General features: G+C 38.1%; 1 protein-coding gene across 3 annotated transcripts in view; it reads left to right on the top strand.

The window, feature by feature from the left end:
* TENM3 (teneurin transmembrane protein 3) overlaps nucleotides 1-17,430 on the top strand; it is a 960,849-nt gene that overhangs the window by 835,275 nt on the left and 108,144 nt on the right. For all 3 annotated transcript variants that reach the window (XM_079305926.1, XM_079305927.1, XM_079305928.1), the window contains one exon: nucleotides 8,309-8,547. In XM_079305926.1, the coding sequence (XP_079162052.1) occupies nucleotides 8,309-8,547 (239 nt within the window). The remainder of the gene's footprint in view (nucleotides 1-8,308; nucleotides 8,548-17,430) is intronic.

The following is a 17,430-nucleotide window of genomic DNA, read 5'->3' as shown; positions in this document are numbered from 1 at the left end:
TATGAATTGGGACCATTTGGGGGGAAGATATGGTGGTTTATTTTTAGTTCAAGTGAGCAATCATCACAGTTTTGTTCATTTGCAAAACGAAATAGTTAACAGTTTTTGTTCCTAGGAATGCAACAATACTGGTATATTAAATGTCAAACCCAGGTCATTAGGAGTACTATTGAATTCTAAGCAGAGGAGTTGGGTTCTGATACAGAAGTATGTCACCAAAACAAAAATTCACTAAAATTTGCAGTTTTATCAACTTGCATTCACTCAAAGTGGATTTGATAGAAGTTTTTTGCACCTCTGTAAGCTTAGGAGAACACAATTGATGTATTTCTAATTCTGAGTGTCTAAGGTGTAGCTATTACCTTTTGTGCCTTGGAGTGAATCCAGGCTAACAGATTGAGGACCCTAACAGAATGTATAAGATATTTTAGCTGGGCTTGCTTAAAAATGTGTTAATTCATGTAATAATGTCCACAGATTCAACACACCTTAGAGGCAAATAGATAATTTTAATAGAGTTAGATACTGGAAGATTTGAGTTGGTTTGGGGGGAAGATTAACCTGTGCTCCACAGTGCAAAAATTGGTGTGCTCATTTCATAAAACATTTAATTTGTGATTACAGAAGAAAGAATGGTATTGCCTGAGCTGGAAGAGTCCAGTAAAGTGCAGTGATCTTTTGAGTCAACAGTGGTCTCCTCTGCTGGTGATTGCTATTGTGTCCAGAGTTTTTCTCAAATTGCAAGGGCAGCTGGTGAATCAAATAAAACAGATAAGTGGACTTTTTGCTTATATGAAATAAATTTTTAGTGTCCCAGATATATCTAATGTGGATATTTTGATACCTAGAGGTAAAAGAAAAAAAATGCAAAAAATGTTGAGGATAGTTTTTCATTCCTCTTTCACCTCTCTTCAAGTCACTTTCTATTCTGTCAACTTCCAAATGTCAGTTTTGATTTATTCTGCACTGAAACAACAGGTATCTGAAAATAGCTTTCCTCATCTCCACAGATGCCTTTGCCTGACCCATAAAAAGTCTAAATTTTGCTTTTTTGCTTTAGGCAATTAGTTTTTAATGCTTTTGTGTGTTTTAGCCTAAAAATAAAGTGAATCAAACAGTAGTATTATAAAATCTTGTCTTTGTATACTGCAGGGCAAACAGTACATACTTATTATACAAGAACAAGGAAATAATCAGTTGAATTTAAATTGAAATTGATAGAAGAAAATATATTTTGATCTAGTCCATGTTTAGCCTGCAGAACAAAATGCCACAAGACATCAGTGAGAGCATGAGTTTTGGACTGTTTAGAGAAAGAGCAAGCTGTTAGTGAATAAATAGACTGGAAGGCATTCATTCCCTCCCTTTGTGCTGGCCACTTTCAGACAGGATGTTGTTTTTGTTGGTCTGTCCTACTACTGAAATTCCTGTTTCTGCTTATTTGGTTACAGTTTTACACAGCTTTTGTAACTGTTTGCTGTCAAATAAGTTATCTCTTTTGCCACCATTTTTGGAATAAACTAACTTTCTGGTTGTTCTGCATATGCTCTCAGGAGTCCTACCCCTTACACTACCTTTTAGACAGATAATTTTATCAGAAGTAGAGGCCAGAGATCATTTCTAACATTGGATGCCTTTTGTAGTGCAGTCTTCTGAGTGTGATCTGAAGAGCCATGTGTCACTAACTGGGTCATCTTGGAACTGACCAAACATTACATTTAGGACAGTGTATGAAACAGGGCTGCTAGAAAACCTATAGTGCAATAGCACTGGGACATTTTTTAACTGATCACAATGCAATTCAGAAACACGGCCAAATTAATAGATTTATTCTCCTCTATATTTTTCAGATGCCGTTGGTGTACAATGATATACAAAATCCAAAGATTTAGGATGAAATGATTTAGGGTTTTTAAACACGTATATTATAAATACAGTTTTATTCTGCATCAGGGTATTATAGCTCTTAAGATGAGAAGTGTTTAGTTCCTGTATGCAAAAGGCCTAGTAATATTTACCTTTATTCTGTGATAGCAGATATCAACTAAATAATAATGTTGCACAAAATAACAATAACTGCCATTCAATCTCACTTGCAGGGTGAAAAAATATGATGCATATTCTGGTGTACTTTGAGAAGTTCAGTACAATTTTGTGGGCTTTATTCACAATTCCATATTTAATATAAGTTTTGTAAAGTCCTGTGTGACCTTTAATATGGTGTGACATAATTGCCACGTGATTCAGCCCTCTATTGGCAGGGTTTCCCTGTATGCAATAACTTAAAACAACTAAAATGCTGCCAAAAAAGGAGGTTTTTTTTAATTATAAGGTAGGCTTTTTTGCATCTTCCAAGTATTGCAAAGCATTCTATATAGATGATGCTCAAAATCAGAGAAATTATTCTTTAGCAAGGTGAAGCAGTTTCAGCATAAGCTAAAAAAGTCACGTATCTAATGTAAAAATTACATTAGGAATGTTAGAATTATGCAATGACTCTTTTCAAATTGAGACCAGTCTATTTGTAAAGTAATGTGTAATATTCCATTTTGTTTGCTGATAGTTTATTTATATAATATCTCAGCTTCTGGCAATCTGGAGTCAAGGGCTTTCCAGCTGCTTTTATATGATATTCATTCATTGATGCATGGTATCCATTTTCTTCTAAACTGCAGTCAAAAGTTCTTGCCATGGATCCTTTAGTGAAGAAAGTTATTCTAAATCACATCTCTGTTGCTGGACACCTGGCTGTCTTATATCAAAAGTATTTGGGCTTCTGGGCAGAGTCTTACTGTCCTTGGATATTTTGATAGTCTATCTCCATTTCTATCAAGACGCAGTTCTCAGTTAACTTAATCTTTCTGCCAAACTCATGGACGGTTTTTATCACTTCTTTCCCCCCTATTTACTGAATTTAGTAGAGAGTGTCTCAGTTTTATTTTCCACAGAGGAAGTGGCAGCACAAAGAAAATCTGATTTGCTTTGAACTCTCTTCCCCCACCAGTGTGATAAGGAAGAAACCATTTGTGTGTCAGCCAGTGCACACCAGCCCTTGGTGCTCCAAGAGTAAAATTAAAAACATTATTATTTTACTTTTATTCCCATGCTTCTGTGTCCTGACACCTTTGAGGTTTTTGATGCTGTATCTCTGCCTTTTCTTGTAAGGGCAACAGCTTAAGTAAAATGCCTACCATTTGTAAAATAAGGGTACTTCCCAGCTGTCTTTGCATCCAAAGATTTGTTTATGGCTATTAATTATTAGTTTAATAGTTATTAATACAAGTTATAACTTTGTATTTTGTAGTTTAGATTTGTTAGGTACTGAATACTTCTCACTTAAAATGTTAAGATTAGCTGGCTTTCTAATAGCAGCATCTGTTGAACAAGTTGGCAGAAGTATATATTGAATAAATGTAAAAGTAGAATATTATTTGCTTTAAAAGTTGAATTGAATTATTTAATAATACAGAACTAGCTTTCTTGTAAAATATTAGCATGATTCACTGGAGTTTTGTACTTCATAGCTTAATAAAATATTTAAAGTGCTGCTTACGTGAAGATCTAGCAAGTGCATGTTATGTGATCAATTTTGAAGGGAAGATACACTATTGCAAATGCTATAAGCTCCCTATGAGATGAAATGTAGTGCAATTTCCTGTCAGTGCCTGGTCAAGTAGTGCAAACAGTTTAGGCTTTTGAAATTAGCTATTTGAGTTCCACAGTTTGAAAAGAGAAAGTAGATAGATATATAGATGATTAAAATCATATGTGGATGGATTATATTTCAAGAGCATAAGAATTTCAGCATTATCTGGAAGCAGCCTGGATTTGTTGTCAGATACCATATCCTTCTAGGAGTCTCATAGGAACAGTTTGGCATGGCTCAGTGAGGCAGACAAGATGTGCAAGTCTGATAGCATTACACTTTAAATACTTATCACTCGGAGTTAATGTAGCAAGAGAGTCTCTGACAACTTTGTTAGTAACTCCACTCATTAGAAATAGAGAGATCCAAACAAATTTTCTTAACCCACATGAAGATGCCAGACTGACTTTTCTGCCATTTTTCCCTTAGCATTCATCCAGACGGTGCTACCACTCTGGCATTGTATTCTTGGGATTCAGAGTAAAGGAGAATAGCTTAAAGTGAAGAGCTGAGCTGTGTGCTGCCTAAGACAGCATGTTCCTGAATTCCTACTGCTGAATTCCCACAGCATTCTCCTAGAGTAACTGGCTGATCATGCCATGGACAGGTGCACTCTTCACTGGGTAGAAAAGTGCAGGGTAGAAATGGCCAGGTCCAGTGGGTGGTGTGTGTAGTTACATCCAGCTAGTGGCAAGTCAAAAGTGGTGTTCTCAATGGCTCAGTATTGGAACCAGTCCGGTTTAATTTCACAGACTCATAGAATAAGCTGGGTTGGAAGGGTCTGACCATGATCATCAAGTTCAGCTCCTGGCCCTGCACAGGTCCATCCTCAAGAGTCACACCATATGCCCAAAAGTGATGTTTGTGTTAGGTTTGGTGCTGTGACCTCTTCCCTGGAGAGCCTGTTCCTGTGTCCAACCACCTTCTGGGTGAAGAACCTCTTTCTAATATTCAATGTTAACCTCCCCTGCCACAGCTCCAGGCTATTCCCTTGGGTCCTGTCACTGGTCACCGCAGAGAAGACATCAGTGCCTGCCTCTCCTCTTCACCTCACAAGGAAATTGTAGACTGTGATTAGGTCTCCCCTCTTCCGGGCTGAACAGACCAAGTAACCTCAGCTGCTCCTCCTATGGCTTCCCCTCAAAGCCCTTCACCATCCTCGTGGCCCTTCTTTGGACCCTCTCTAACATCTCTATAACCTTCCTACATTGTGGTGCCCAAAACTGCACACAGTATTCAAGGTGAATTCCCAGCTCAATGCAAAGCAGAGCAGGATAGTCACCTACCTTGCCCAGCTGATATTTTGTCTGTTATCAACAATCTTTATCGATGATTTATTAATGGGGATTTATTAATGGGGAGTGCACCCTTCGCAAGTTCACAGAGAGCCAAGCTGGATGCAAGTGTTGAACTGCTAAAGGGTAGAGGCCCCGAGGGATCTGGACTGGCCAAGATCGACTGTATAAGGTTAAATAAGGCAAGTGCTGGGTCCTGCACTTAGGTCACAAAAATCTCCTGTAGTGCTACAGGTCAGGGGAAGAGTGGCTGGAAAGCTGTCTTGCAGAAAAGACCTGGAACTGCTGGTTGGCAGCAGCTGAACGTGATCCAGCAGTGCCCAGGTGGCCAAGAAGGCCAATGGCATCCTGGCCTGTATCAAAAATAGTGTGGAGCAGGACCAGGAAAGGATCTTCCCTCTGTACTCAGCACTGATGAGGCCATACTTCGAGTGCTGTGTCCAGTTCTGGGCCCCTGGTTCAGGAAGGACATTGAGGTGCTGGAGCAGGTCCAGAGAAGGGCAGTGGAGCTGGGGAAGGGTCTGGAGCACAAGCTTTATGAGGAGCAGCAGAGGGAGCTGGGGTTGTTTAGATTGGAGATAAGGAGGCTTGTGGAGGTCGTGCCACTCTATGTAACCACCTGAAAGGAGGTTGTAGCCAGGTGGGGGCTGGTCTCTTCTCACAAGTAACAAGCCATACAACAAGAAAAAATGGCTTAAAGTTGTACTACGGGAAGTTTAGATTGGATATTAGGAAAAGCTTCTTCCTTGAATGGGTTGTCAAGCATCAGGACAGTCTGCCCAGGGAAGCGGTTGAGTCATAATCCCTCCAGGTATTTAAAAAATGTGTTTATGTGGCATTTAGGAAGATAGTTTAGTGGTGGACGTGGTGGTGCTGAGTTACCAGTTGAACTCAGTGATCTTAAGGAACATTTCCAACCTACATTTTTCTAAGATTCACATATAAGTTACAATTTTCTTTCATTATCCTGATGCCTGAGGTAGACTGCCAGAGTTATGACAGTTCACACCATCACTGTCATCTCTTGAGTTTATCTATGGGATTAACTCCTCAAAGGCTTTGAGAATATAGATTATAGTCGCTGGTGGTCTGTGGTCTACCAAAGCTAACATCAATTCTCACTTTCTCAGAGAAAATAAAAAAAGGGAAAACAGCAGTGGCAGACTGTTTTATTGAGCTATTTTCTTAAAACTTAAAGTATATTGGAGTTCTAGTCAAGTGATCATATTAATGACAACTTCCATTTTTAATCTGTTGAGTCTAAGAGCAGAAGAAGGATGTGAAAATTGCAGGCTGGTCAGGCAGCTTCTTATTTTTAACAGGAAGCTGATGTATAGGAGTAGTATTGCTGTATCTACTGTAGGGCTTTCCTTGTGTCCCCCAAAACAATATGCATTGCACATGGAAAGGGAAACAGCTACCTTTGTGTTTGATGGGTTTTTTTGGGATCTGTTTGTGAAATATAGCTGGACAAAGTATTTACCAAATGTAGCCAGGAATGAAAGAGCAATAAAGGTCAAGTGGATAAGACACTTACCAGGACTTAATGAATTTACATGATTCTGTGAATCTGTACAATCAAAGTAATGCTGTTGTAAACATCTTTACATTGGGCTACTTATTATTTTGGTGTTTGCTACATGGAAAATGTCACTTTAATGAAGTACTTAGTACTTCTTAGACAGGATTTAAGCTTCCAGGGCTTTGTCTTTCAAGATTGTTGGCTATACTCTGAACTCAGAAGCCAAAAAAATTCAGGATATACTGTTGTTCATCAGTAGATCTAGTGCATAGCCTTCTGTTGTTCCTGCCACAAAGTTTAATATTGTTCAGAATGAAGTAACCTATGTAAAATATTTCATGGAATCATGTTTGCAATACAAATATTTTTAAGTAGAGGGCCTATGCCAAGATGTTCTAATTCATCCATTAACCTCCCATAGCAAAATCACCTGTAAACAACAAATCTTGTTAATCAACTGCTGGTATTTTTCTCAGGCTGCAGTGGGGCAAATTAATTTCTAGTGTCTCTACAGTGTAAATTGGTCCATTACTATGCAAGAATCCAAGCATGTGTCCCAGAGAATCAGTCCCATCAGCTCAGAAGCAGTTCACAGTGCCATGTGGTGTAACTAGATTTTCCTCTGCACAGCTGGCTCAGCTGGTGCTGGATCCTCTGAGCCATGCTGTATAAGTGTCAGGCAGGAGGCAAATAGAGTGTAGGCATGCACTTACTTTCAGGAGGACCTGGGCATCAGCAATTCATGAATGTCTCTTAGCTATGGCAAAACCCAAACACCCTTCTGGTTCTATTCAGCTGTGCATTGGTAAGTTCAAAGTCTCCACAGTATGCTTTCTTGCTATTTTAGATATAATGTATTCATTTTGCGGGGCTTAATTAGCTGAGGGCAAGCCATATGCTACAGAGTTGCCAATATTACAAACTGGTGGGAAACCTCTGGTGCAAAGACCTTTCTTTGAATGCAGTTTTGTTCATGGAGTTGTGCAGGAGCATCTGGAGAAAAACTCCAGGTAGAATGTGCCATGTTCAGAAGCTCTTTCAAAGTTATTATGATTGCATGAACTGAAATTAAATGGTTCTACTGCATAGAAGCTCAGGGAGTAATATTTTCTTTGGAGATTTTAATTAAGAAAATAAACTGGTAACTCACAGTGTGTCTTAACTTTGCCTTTGCTTTTTGTATCTGTTGCTGGTTTTTGGTCTTCTTGAATAGTTAGGAAATATATTTCTTTAGAGCACTTCTCCTAGGCTATAACTAGCTGCTTGTATCCATAATCAGATCTTTTTATGGTAGGAATATATGCAAGTAGATGTGAATTAGTGAACTGAGTACTTAGGACCTAAAAAAAAAACAACTGACTATTTTTGGAAAAGTTGCCAGAAGTTTGTAATTGAGAGTATGCTGTTTTCTTTGTACTTAACCTAGGAAACCTGTGATAAGTAGTGTGGGCTGCAGTCACATTGCTCATTATTGACTTCTTAATGGAGTTCCCTGTAGTCTGTTGCAGAATCCAACACAAATAAACAGCAGCAGAAAGCCTGCCCCTACTTGTTGAATAAACTATGAGAGACTTCATCCCTGCTACACTGTATTTTCTGTAGTAGTTCTGTTTCCTGTCTGGATACCAGTGTGTTATTAATGTTTGGGGGACTTTGGTCTTTACTTAAAGGGAAAGTGTCTTTTTACGTGTGAGTGTCCTGACAAGTTATTGCCTCTATCACCCTTTGTAATTTGGATGTTGTTAGCTATTTGAAAAATAGGCAACATCAAACAAAAGAGCTATGATTGCCTATGCTCTAGCTTTATTTACTTCTATAATTTACCATATGCTCTTTCTTTCACAGGCATTTCCTATTCAAAACAGGAACAGGGACCACACCACTGTTCAGTACTGCAACGCCAGGGTACACAATGGCATCCGGCTCTGTTTATTCCCCTCCTACTCGGCCACTACCTAGGAACACTCTATCCAGAAGTGCTTTTAAATTCAAGAAATCTTCAAAGTACTGTAGCTGGAAATGTACTGCACTCTGTGCTGTAGGGGTCTCAGTGCTGCTGGCAATACTGCTGTCCTACTTTATAGGTGAGTCCCATTTTTTGTAATTGTCACTATGAACAGTGGTGTCTGATGGATTGTGTATAGACTGTGACACACTAACCTTTAACTAGCAAAATCTTTGGTAACAGTAAAAGCCACAAGGATTTGTTGAAAAGTCACAATTATTTAGAGAAATTAGAAGATTGGAATATTTTGGAAGCATTATGTAGTCTGATGGTCAGTGAATTAACTTTAAAGAAGTATTTGGACTAAAATTAAAATATGTGGTGTCAATAAGAGTATGTGTAAAATACAGGCTGTAAAAATTCTATGACATGAACAGAACTTGCACCATATCTTAGGAACTCTTTTTTTCTCATTTTGCTGAAGTATTGCTAATACAATCTTTAGGAATGCTAACTATCACTTACTTTATCATTGCATACATGTATATTTGTGTATAGAGCTGGAGCAAATGTCTAATACAGAAGTTTGATTGCAAAATAGGTAAAATAATTGTCCAATAGAACAACATGCAGTTAAGATGCAGACTTCTTCCTCTCTTATGGGTTGCTTATTTCTAATTTTTGTCACTTTTTTCCTATATTTATGTTAAATTCTATTTTTAAATATTTCCTTAATTTCTTTATCTCTTTAATTATTTTAATAAATGTTCAGTATAAATATTATATAATTTGAGTTTTAGGCATTTAATAGGAGCAGTGCTTGGCTATGAGAAAATGTCCTTGACATTAATAAGGGAACAGAACAGGATCATTTTACAATCCTGCTTCCTTTGCATCTTTGTCCAGATTACAGATTTTTTTCATCTCTGAGTGCATAAATGGTCTTCAAAGACTTTCTTTTAACTGACTTGTTAATTAGAAGTTTAGGTTACCACAGTTATGGAATTATGAAGGTCTGGTTTCTGTTATTGGTTGCACACAAATTTAGAGTCTTGAGGAAAGGAGGAAAGAAAACAGAAAGAAGAGAGTCAATCTCTCTTTCCTTCCCTCTTTTTAAAATCAGTGTTAATTTATAATAGAGCATAGAAGGCCTTAAGATCCTTAAATCTTCATCATCATTGTTCAAACAATCTCGTTGCATTTCAATGCAAGACACAGCATAAGCTCTGTAGAGCCTTTGAAGTAGTTCTTACTGAGTTGAAACTCCTGTGAACAATGCAAGAAACTGGGTTGCTGAGTAGCTGGAGAAATTCCCCTCTGACCCAGCAAAGCTGAGCCCCCTGAGCACTCTTTCTACCTCAGCTGCCAGCCCCAAAGAGCAAAAGACATATATGCAAATGTAGACCTTTCCACTGCCCTTCAGCCTCCTTCAGTCATTGGATTTGTGGTTATTTTGTCTCAATGTGCAAGGAGTTTAAAGGTGTGGTTTAGAGTTAAGTTTTGATATGAAATCTTTTTTTAAGTGGGATTGAAATAATCCCACTTATAAAACTCTGTAATATTGCCTCATAAATCATCAGAAGTAAACATCTGCTACTAAATGCATGCAGAAATATGAAAGAAAGAATTCAGCATGAAGTATCACTGTCAGAAGCTGGGAAAAACAGCCATACATACAGTAAAACACTGGAGACCTGACTGTGAGCTGAGCTCTACACTTTGCTAGCCCCAAAGAGCCAGATTCCTCATGAATTGAGGGGCAGGGGAAGATAGCTGTACTGGATTATTTCTCCCACAGGCACATTAAGAAATATAAGCATGTCTAATGCGCCTCTATTCCTGTATTCGGGAAAAAGAACTGAGCTTTCCAGTGAGCAAGAGCTGAAAGCTGCACACATCATTTATTCACATACCCTGTAAAGAAAAGATAGCTGTACAACATTTCATTTCATGGTTGCATGCCAGCTCACATCCTAGCTGAAATAAACAATGCACAACAGCCTTCCTCTGCCCACAGTCAATAGGGAGCTCAATGCCTACTGGTGATATTACACATATTTCAGCTAACTCAGCAATATAAATGTAAAATTCAGCACTCAGAGATGCTCTCTAGAGAACTTTGTGTCCATAAAATCAGGAATGGATTGCACTCATTCATATATGTGGTTTTCTCATCTCTGCAGATGTAATATCAGAAATATTCCCCATTTAATAGACCATCCAAGTATAAATCAGTAGAAATCATTAACGTGAGATGGAAGCACTCCTTCATCTTGGTTAACTATTTCATAGAATGGTTTGGGTTGGAACAGATATTTAAAATCATTTAGTACCAAACCCCCTGCCATGGACAGGGACACTTTGTGCTAGATCAGGTTGCTCAAAGCACCATCACACCTGACCTTGAATACATCCAGGGATGGGGCATCCACAACTTCTCTGGGCAACCTGCTCTGTTGCAACCTGCTCTTGCTGTTCCTCACAGCAAAGAATTTCTTCCTAATACCTAATCTAAACATGTCCTGTTTAGTTAGAGCCATTCCCTTTCCTCCCATCTTTGTGAGAAGTTCCTCTCCAGGTCTCTTTGAGGTCCCCTTTAGGTAATAGAAGGCTGCTGTAAGGTCTCCCCAGAGCCTTCTCTTCTTCAGGCTGGAAAACCCCAACTCCCTTTTAGACTGCCTTCAGAGGAGACCTGTTTCATAACATAGGTGTGAAAGGGAAATGACTGAGTAGGAAATTGCTTGTAACATAAAAGAAGGGAAGGACTGCAGTACTGTGTGATCTCTAACACCCTATGACATGCCTCCAATACAGTGGTCTGGCATCTCTGCTGAAGTTTACAGCAGCTGAGGCATGTCACATTTGTATAGCTAGTTTGAGACATGTTTTGAACTTCACAGAGATATGTTGCCACAAGTGTGAAAATGCTACCACCTTGTAGCATTTGCATGAAAGAACAAATTCAGTATGAAGTATCACTGTCAAGAACTGGGAAATCACCCTTTTTACAGCATTATTGCAGCAAAATATGCCAGCACACGTTGATAAGGTGTGGCTGATGTCCATTGTGTGACTGTGGCAGCTGCACACTGAAGGACTAATAGACTCTTCCAGTAAGTGGTGGTGTAACCCAACCCTTCTCAGAATTGCAGTGTGTCATGCCCAGGCTTATTTTAGTTACAGTGAGTATGGGGTATAGAAGTGACTTGAGAGCTCACTGCCTCTGCTCAGGCAACATAAGGCAGAAGAGACAATTTGCTAGACTTCATGTCTGCCTTTGCAGAACTGCTCAGTCAGTTACTGCTCCGTCAATTAGCCCAGCCAGAGGAAGGAGCTGCATCAAGAGTCTGGTATGTCTTGCACTTCCTCCATCACTCTGATAGGAAAGACTCCTACGTTTACAAAGTCTGCAAAGATGAGGTGAGAGCAGAGAGTGTCAGCATGGGTAGAGACCAGAGCAAACACTACACTCTAAAGCCACTTAAAGCAGTCTTGGGAATCACAAGGAATTGAAAATGTTATTTCAGTCTAAAGACAAGTCTTCCCATGCATTCTTGAATTTCTAGCCCTGATGGTCTCTCTCAACCATTCTGCAAGGTACAAAATATATAAGCTTACTATTCTTGTCAATTACACCTGCTAATTTTTAGAGAAAATAGAGGGGAGTTTTGGAAAATGTACCTTTTCTTAGAGTCTTCATCTACTGTTAAATGGTTGAGAAAGAAGTAATGCAACAGAAACATGCAATTGCTCAACCAAAAGATAGTGTAGGAACATACAGAAGACAGGAATTAAAAATAGCTCTAGTTTAAAAATAAAGGATTCAAGGAAAAGCTCCCTGAAATAATGGATTTCAAAATGGAGAATAAAGAATTTAGACAGCCTCATTTTGAGATCAAGTTTACACTGGAATTTCTTAAGGCTTCTCATTTGTTTCACTTCTGTCTGTAATCAGATTTGCAACCAAGGAAAAAAGGAACCTTTTTTCCAACATGAAGATTTTAGAATCTTCTTACCTGTTTGGAAGACTAGGAAGAACAGTATTAAATATAAGCCATTAAAGAGTAAGATGCATGAAGCTGCCTTTGTTTGACTTCTTTCTATATACACATTAACAGTTTTAACCAACTTGGTACAGAGAGACCATATGAGAGCCAGAAACAGAGTCCAGTTTTACAACAATGGAGACAACACAGAACTTGGTTCTTTGTTTCCTCATGGTTTACTGCCTCATTCACCATGCATCACTTGCAGTGAGTGAATGAATGAAAGGCAAGCTCTGAAGAGCACCTCCTAGGTCAAAAATGAGCACCAAGTCAAAGTTTCATATGTAACCACCATCCTTCAATTCCACATTTTGGAAACTTCCACTTGGGTTTCACTAAGTGAAGGAGCTTGTTGTCCTTGGATATGGATTTTTCCTAACAGAAAAATCCACTGTGTAATTATAGAGAACTAACCAGTCAGAAGGAGTTGTTTCCAATATGTTTTTACATATCACAGACTCTGACCAGCTGTATTAACAAACTGATTTGTAGTGTACTAATTATTTCTTCTGTAGTGTGGATTCAGCAATTAATGGATAAAATTAATGAGAATTTGGGGACCTCAGAGCCCCTCTTTCTTCCCCAGGAGTTGCTCTAGCAATTGATTCTCCATTGCCAATGGCACTGTCTTGACATTGTCTAAATCAATACAAGAAATTACTGCCATTTTCACTGTACATGGAACTGAGAGGGGAGCAGTTCAGTTCCTCAGTCAGTGCAGGATCTGCACGATAACAGGTTCATTCAACTAAGCGTGAAGAGTTGTACTGAAAAATTGCAGGCATCTGTCATGAATTTTGTCTTATGTCTGCTAAATAAATTTCCACGAACATAAAACATCATTTGAATGCACAGCAGGACCTGAGCTATTAGTCAGGCCTTTCCTGTCTTGACTGCTTCACAGCAACCTGTCATACTTTCAAGTCATTGAGCACTTTACTCTTTGTGTAACTTGGGATTGATCATTTTGTTAGCCTTATCTCATCAGTCAGTGGTCACAATAAGCATATACACCAGCCAGCTATTCATTGTGATAAAGCAAGTATTTGCATGTCAGTGATAACAGAAGGGCATCTCTTCTGTAGGAAGAAAAGAAAAACAAAAGCAAAAAAAAAAAAAAAAAAAAAGTAAAAAAGTAATTTTCATTTAAAAGGACACATGATTATTTTTGTCACTATTATTTTGTCTCTATTGCCTTTATCATTTTCCTGTTTCCTACTTAAGCAAATTCATTTTGGACACAAAACAAAGCTAGCATTTAGATTTAACAGGTGAAATATCTTCTGGGAAAGCATTTAGTTGATACTTCATTCTCTAAGAAACAGTAGAAAAAGTTGGGTTCTGCTACAAGGCAGATTGCTACCTAAAGAGGCTACCTGGAACAGAAGCTAGACAGTGTTAAAGGAATGAAGTAGATATTTATTAAAAGGCCTCCAAAGGATACACCTTGGGCAGCACGAGAGCCTGGCCATGGCTGTACCCAGGATGGACCCAAGATGGACAGCATTTCACAAGTTTTCACCCTTTTGGTCCATTTACATATTGGAGTTAATTATCCAACTACAGCTTCAGGTTATGAAGTCCCATCCTCCCAGATTGCTCTCCTCAATTTGCTGTTGTTTACACTTTTTGAGCCCAAAGCTGCAATGATGTCATTGGTTCTCAGGCTGGAAAAGGCTTGTTCTGTCTAACTAAACTGTGAAGAGAACTTGCTAACACTTCATATGAAGTTCAGTCACATACCAATGCAATACAGAATCTGAAAAATATAAAAGCTAAAACTTAAGGCATCTAGATGACCATATGATCATAATGCAAATTCCAAATTAAATGTAAATGGAAAAATACCAGACTAGGAAGCTATGTTTGATAATTACAGATAATTAATATTTTCTACACTGTATAAAGTAGATACATTGTGCTAATTCTGCAGTTATTATAATAAGCACTCATGCTTTTTGTATTTCTAAAAATGTTACTGTTCTATCATCATCCCAAAATATTAAAAATAAGCTGAACATTATGTGCTAACATATTTCTAACAATGGAATCCTGTCTTCAGAGTTATCTCAAAAACTTCACAAAAAGTTTTAAAACAAAACCAGAGAAACTTAAGAGGTTTTAAGGTAGAAAGAGAAGAAGGAAGTGTCCAGGAAAAACAACTTTAATTATTAGAGGACACTCACACCTCAAAATGATGTGAAGTGTGAAAGATAGTGTATAAATATCTGAGATGAGTTTTAAATAATTGTTCAAAATTATTTAATTGTCTCTTTCTGTAGACTGAGGCTAACTTCCTGTGTCTTCAGTGATATTTCTGAGTTTGTCTGTGGTTCTCCCATATTACTCAGGATTTAGCATGACAGCTGCTGGCATTCATATCTCTTCCCAGATTGTGGAGGAACAACTGCCCTTCCTGTTGGGTTCAGTGGCAAAAGTCATAGTAAGGCAAAACCACTGTTCCCAAAACTAATTTACAGGCATGGGAATTATAGAACTGAATTTTGTGACTAAAGCAATTACTAAATATACCTAAGAATCTTGTTTACTTCATCAATAAAGAGCAGTAGAATCTTTTTTTTTTATTGCAATGCCAAGTTAACATTATTCTGCTGTTTGTAAAGCTCAGTTACTGCCAGGAATAAGGAAAACAACTTAATTAATAATGCCATTTAAATTGAATTTTTATTACAATACCCAGCATAGGTATTGTAATTAAGAGCCATGAGGGAGAATATGGTTTAATTGCCATTAATCATCTTACCTTTCATTAGGTGTTTATAGAAACTGTTTTTCTTTTTGACATACATTTAATTTTGAGTGTTGTAATGCTATTGTCGCTGGGAGTTTCATCAACAGTTTTTGGCTTTCTTTATTGTCTTCCCATTTCTGTCTGTTTCACTCAGTTTTGCTGGGACCTTAGCTATGTCTGGAGCTTCACTGAGGTGTGTGGGTTGGAAATATGTTCCCTGTCTACAGATATGTGGCAGATTGTTTTTACAGTTAGCTAGGTTTAAGCTCTCAGCCCATTTGTTTTTCCAACAAAGTAAAGCCAGGAGGAAAACAAATATATTTATATGTCTGATTCTTAAAAAAAAAAAAAAAAATAGGGTTTTTTTTTTTGGTTATCATTTGAAGGAAGTGCTCTGAGATTTTACAGTTTGCAAATCTACCTATCACAGTATATTCAAACTACCATACAAAAATCTACAGCAGGGAATCTTCTCTCATGTAAGCCTTTCTGAGAAAGCATGCCAGCTATCAAAGCACAGCTCTTTAGCATTATCTGATTGCCCACTTAGCAGAACCACATTTATGTTCTCATGTTCTTGCTTACTATGTGCCTGTATCTGGAGTTGTGAAGACAGCCAGTGTCTCCAGCACTGTTGTAGATTCACTACTCATTTTAACAATCCATGGAGCTTTTAGGGAAGGTTTAATGTGTCTAGTGCATTTGGAGGCAGCAGCAATGCTCCTTGTCATCTTTTTTTTTTTTTTAATTAAATCTTAGGGGGATTTAGAAGTGGCTGCCTCTCAAATTAAGAAGCTGTGGATTAGGTACCTAGTGATGTCTGTCTTCTGTCCAGAATGAATATTTCCAGATCTCTCTTAGCTGCAGGTGTTGGGGCAGCCAGAAGCTGCAATTCCATGTGTAGGGCTCTGCCTTCCCAGCACGTGTGGCTCTGCTCTGCGCCTGGCAAAATCTGCCTACCTGTTATTTCAGACATCAGTGCCACAGGTTGCTCTCTCCTGCCAGAAGAGCAGACATGTAGCCTAACTAGAAGGCAGGCAAAGGGTGTGCAGTTGCTCCAACTGGGCCTTTGATGTGTGGTCAGATACCTGGTGAATGTAGTAGAACACAATTATTTTGCAGCTAGAAAGCCACCTCCTAAAATTTCTGAAGGATTTTAACTCTTGAATGGACCTTAGAATAGTTCTTGAAGTCTGAAGTACCACATGCTACTTCCATTTCAGTCCTTAAAAATCTTTAGAAATAGAACCATAAAAGCCAGATAATTGATAAATTTAGCCCATACCTTAACTAATATTGGTTCAGGCAGCTCTTCACTTGTTCCTGACATGTGCTTGGTAAATAGCAGTATTCAGATACAAATGTGACTTTCCACACCGTCTTTTTGCTTTAAAATGAGGATTAATATTACAGCTAGTACTTCCATGACTGTGTATTGCAGAGGTTTTCAGCTCTGTCTAGCATGTGATCAAATTATTTTCTTTGGAATCTCAAAGCTAGGAATTTTAGGTATCTGTATGAGTTTCATATAATGTTCACAGCATTGGCAATGAGCTCATTGGGCTTCTTTAGAGTCAAAATATTTTGTAAATAATAATGTAATTTCTTATGTTCACCGCAGTCTTTCTTTCAAGACTGGTAGACAGAGATAGAATGACTAGTCCAAAAATGAAGCTGTTATGCTTTATTGAACTGAAAGTGTTTTTAACATCTTTTTTGAAATAGTGCAAAATCTAAACATGTTGAACATCTGTGTCTTGTAGCATAAACATGAAAAATACTTTCTTGTCTCTTGCAAGGATACTATTATGGATAATGCTTTTGGCTGATGTTTTTAAAGCAAAGGTCTTGTTGCTGTGTTCCAGATAAGTGCAAAGCATAATGTTGCTGTTTCAGGAGTGCAGGGAATTCGTACTTGATTGATGTTGTGGATGTCACTTGCTATTATTGTTAGTGGCACTGAGAATAAGACGTTCATTGAGAACAATAATCCTCACACGAAAGGATGTAGAAACGTGTAATTGACAATCCAGAGGTTAAAAGGGACTTGACAAGATTTCAAGGGATTAAAAAAGTTAATCTGTCAAGGAACACCTCTCTTCCAAAGGCTTGTATTCCAATTAAGATTTATCACAAGTTTTTTGGCAATAGTCCTGTCACCCTTGTACTTTTGCCCAGTAGAGAAAATTGAAACTCAGTAATTCTGGCAATATAAGAGGTGTAG

This window comes from Erithacus rubecula (assembly GCF_903797595.1).
Source record: "Erithacus rubecula genome assembly, chromosome: 5".
Lineage (NCBI taxonomy): Eukaryota > Metazoa > Chordata > Aves > Passeriformes > Muscicapidae > Erithacus > Erithacus rubecula.
This window is presented reverse-complemented; position numbering and strand designations above follow the sequence as displayed.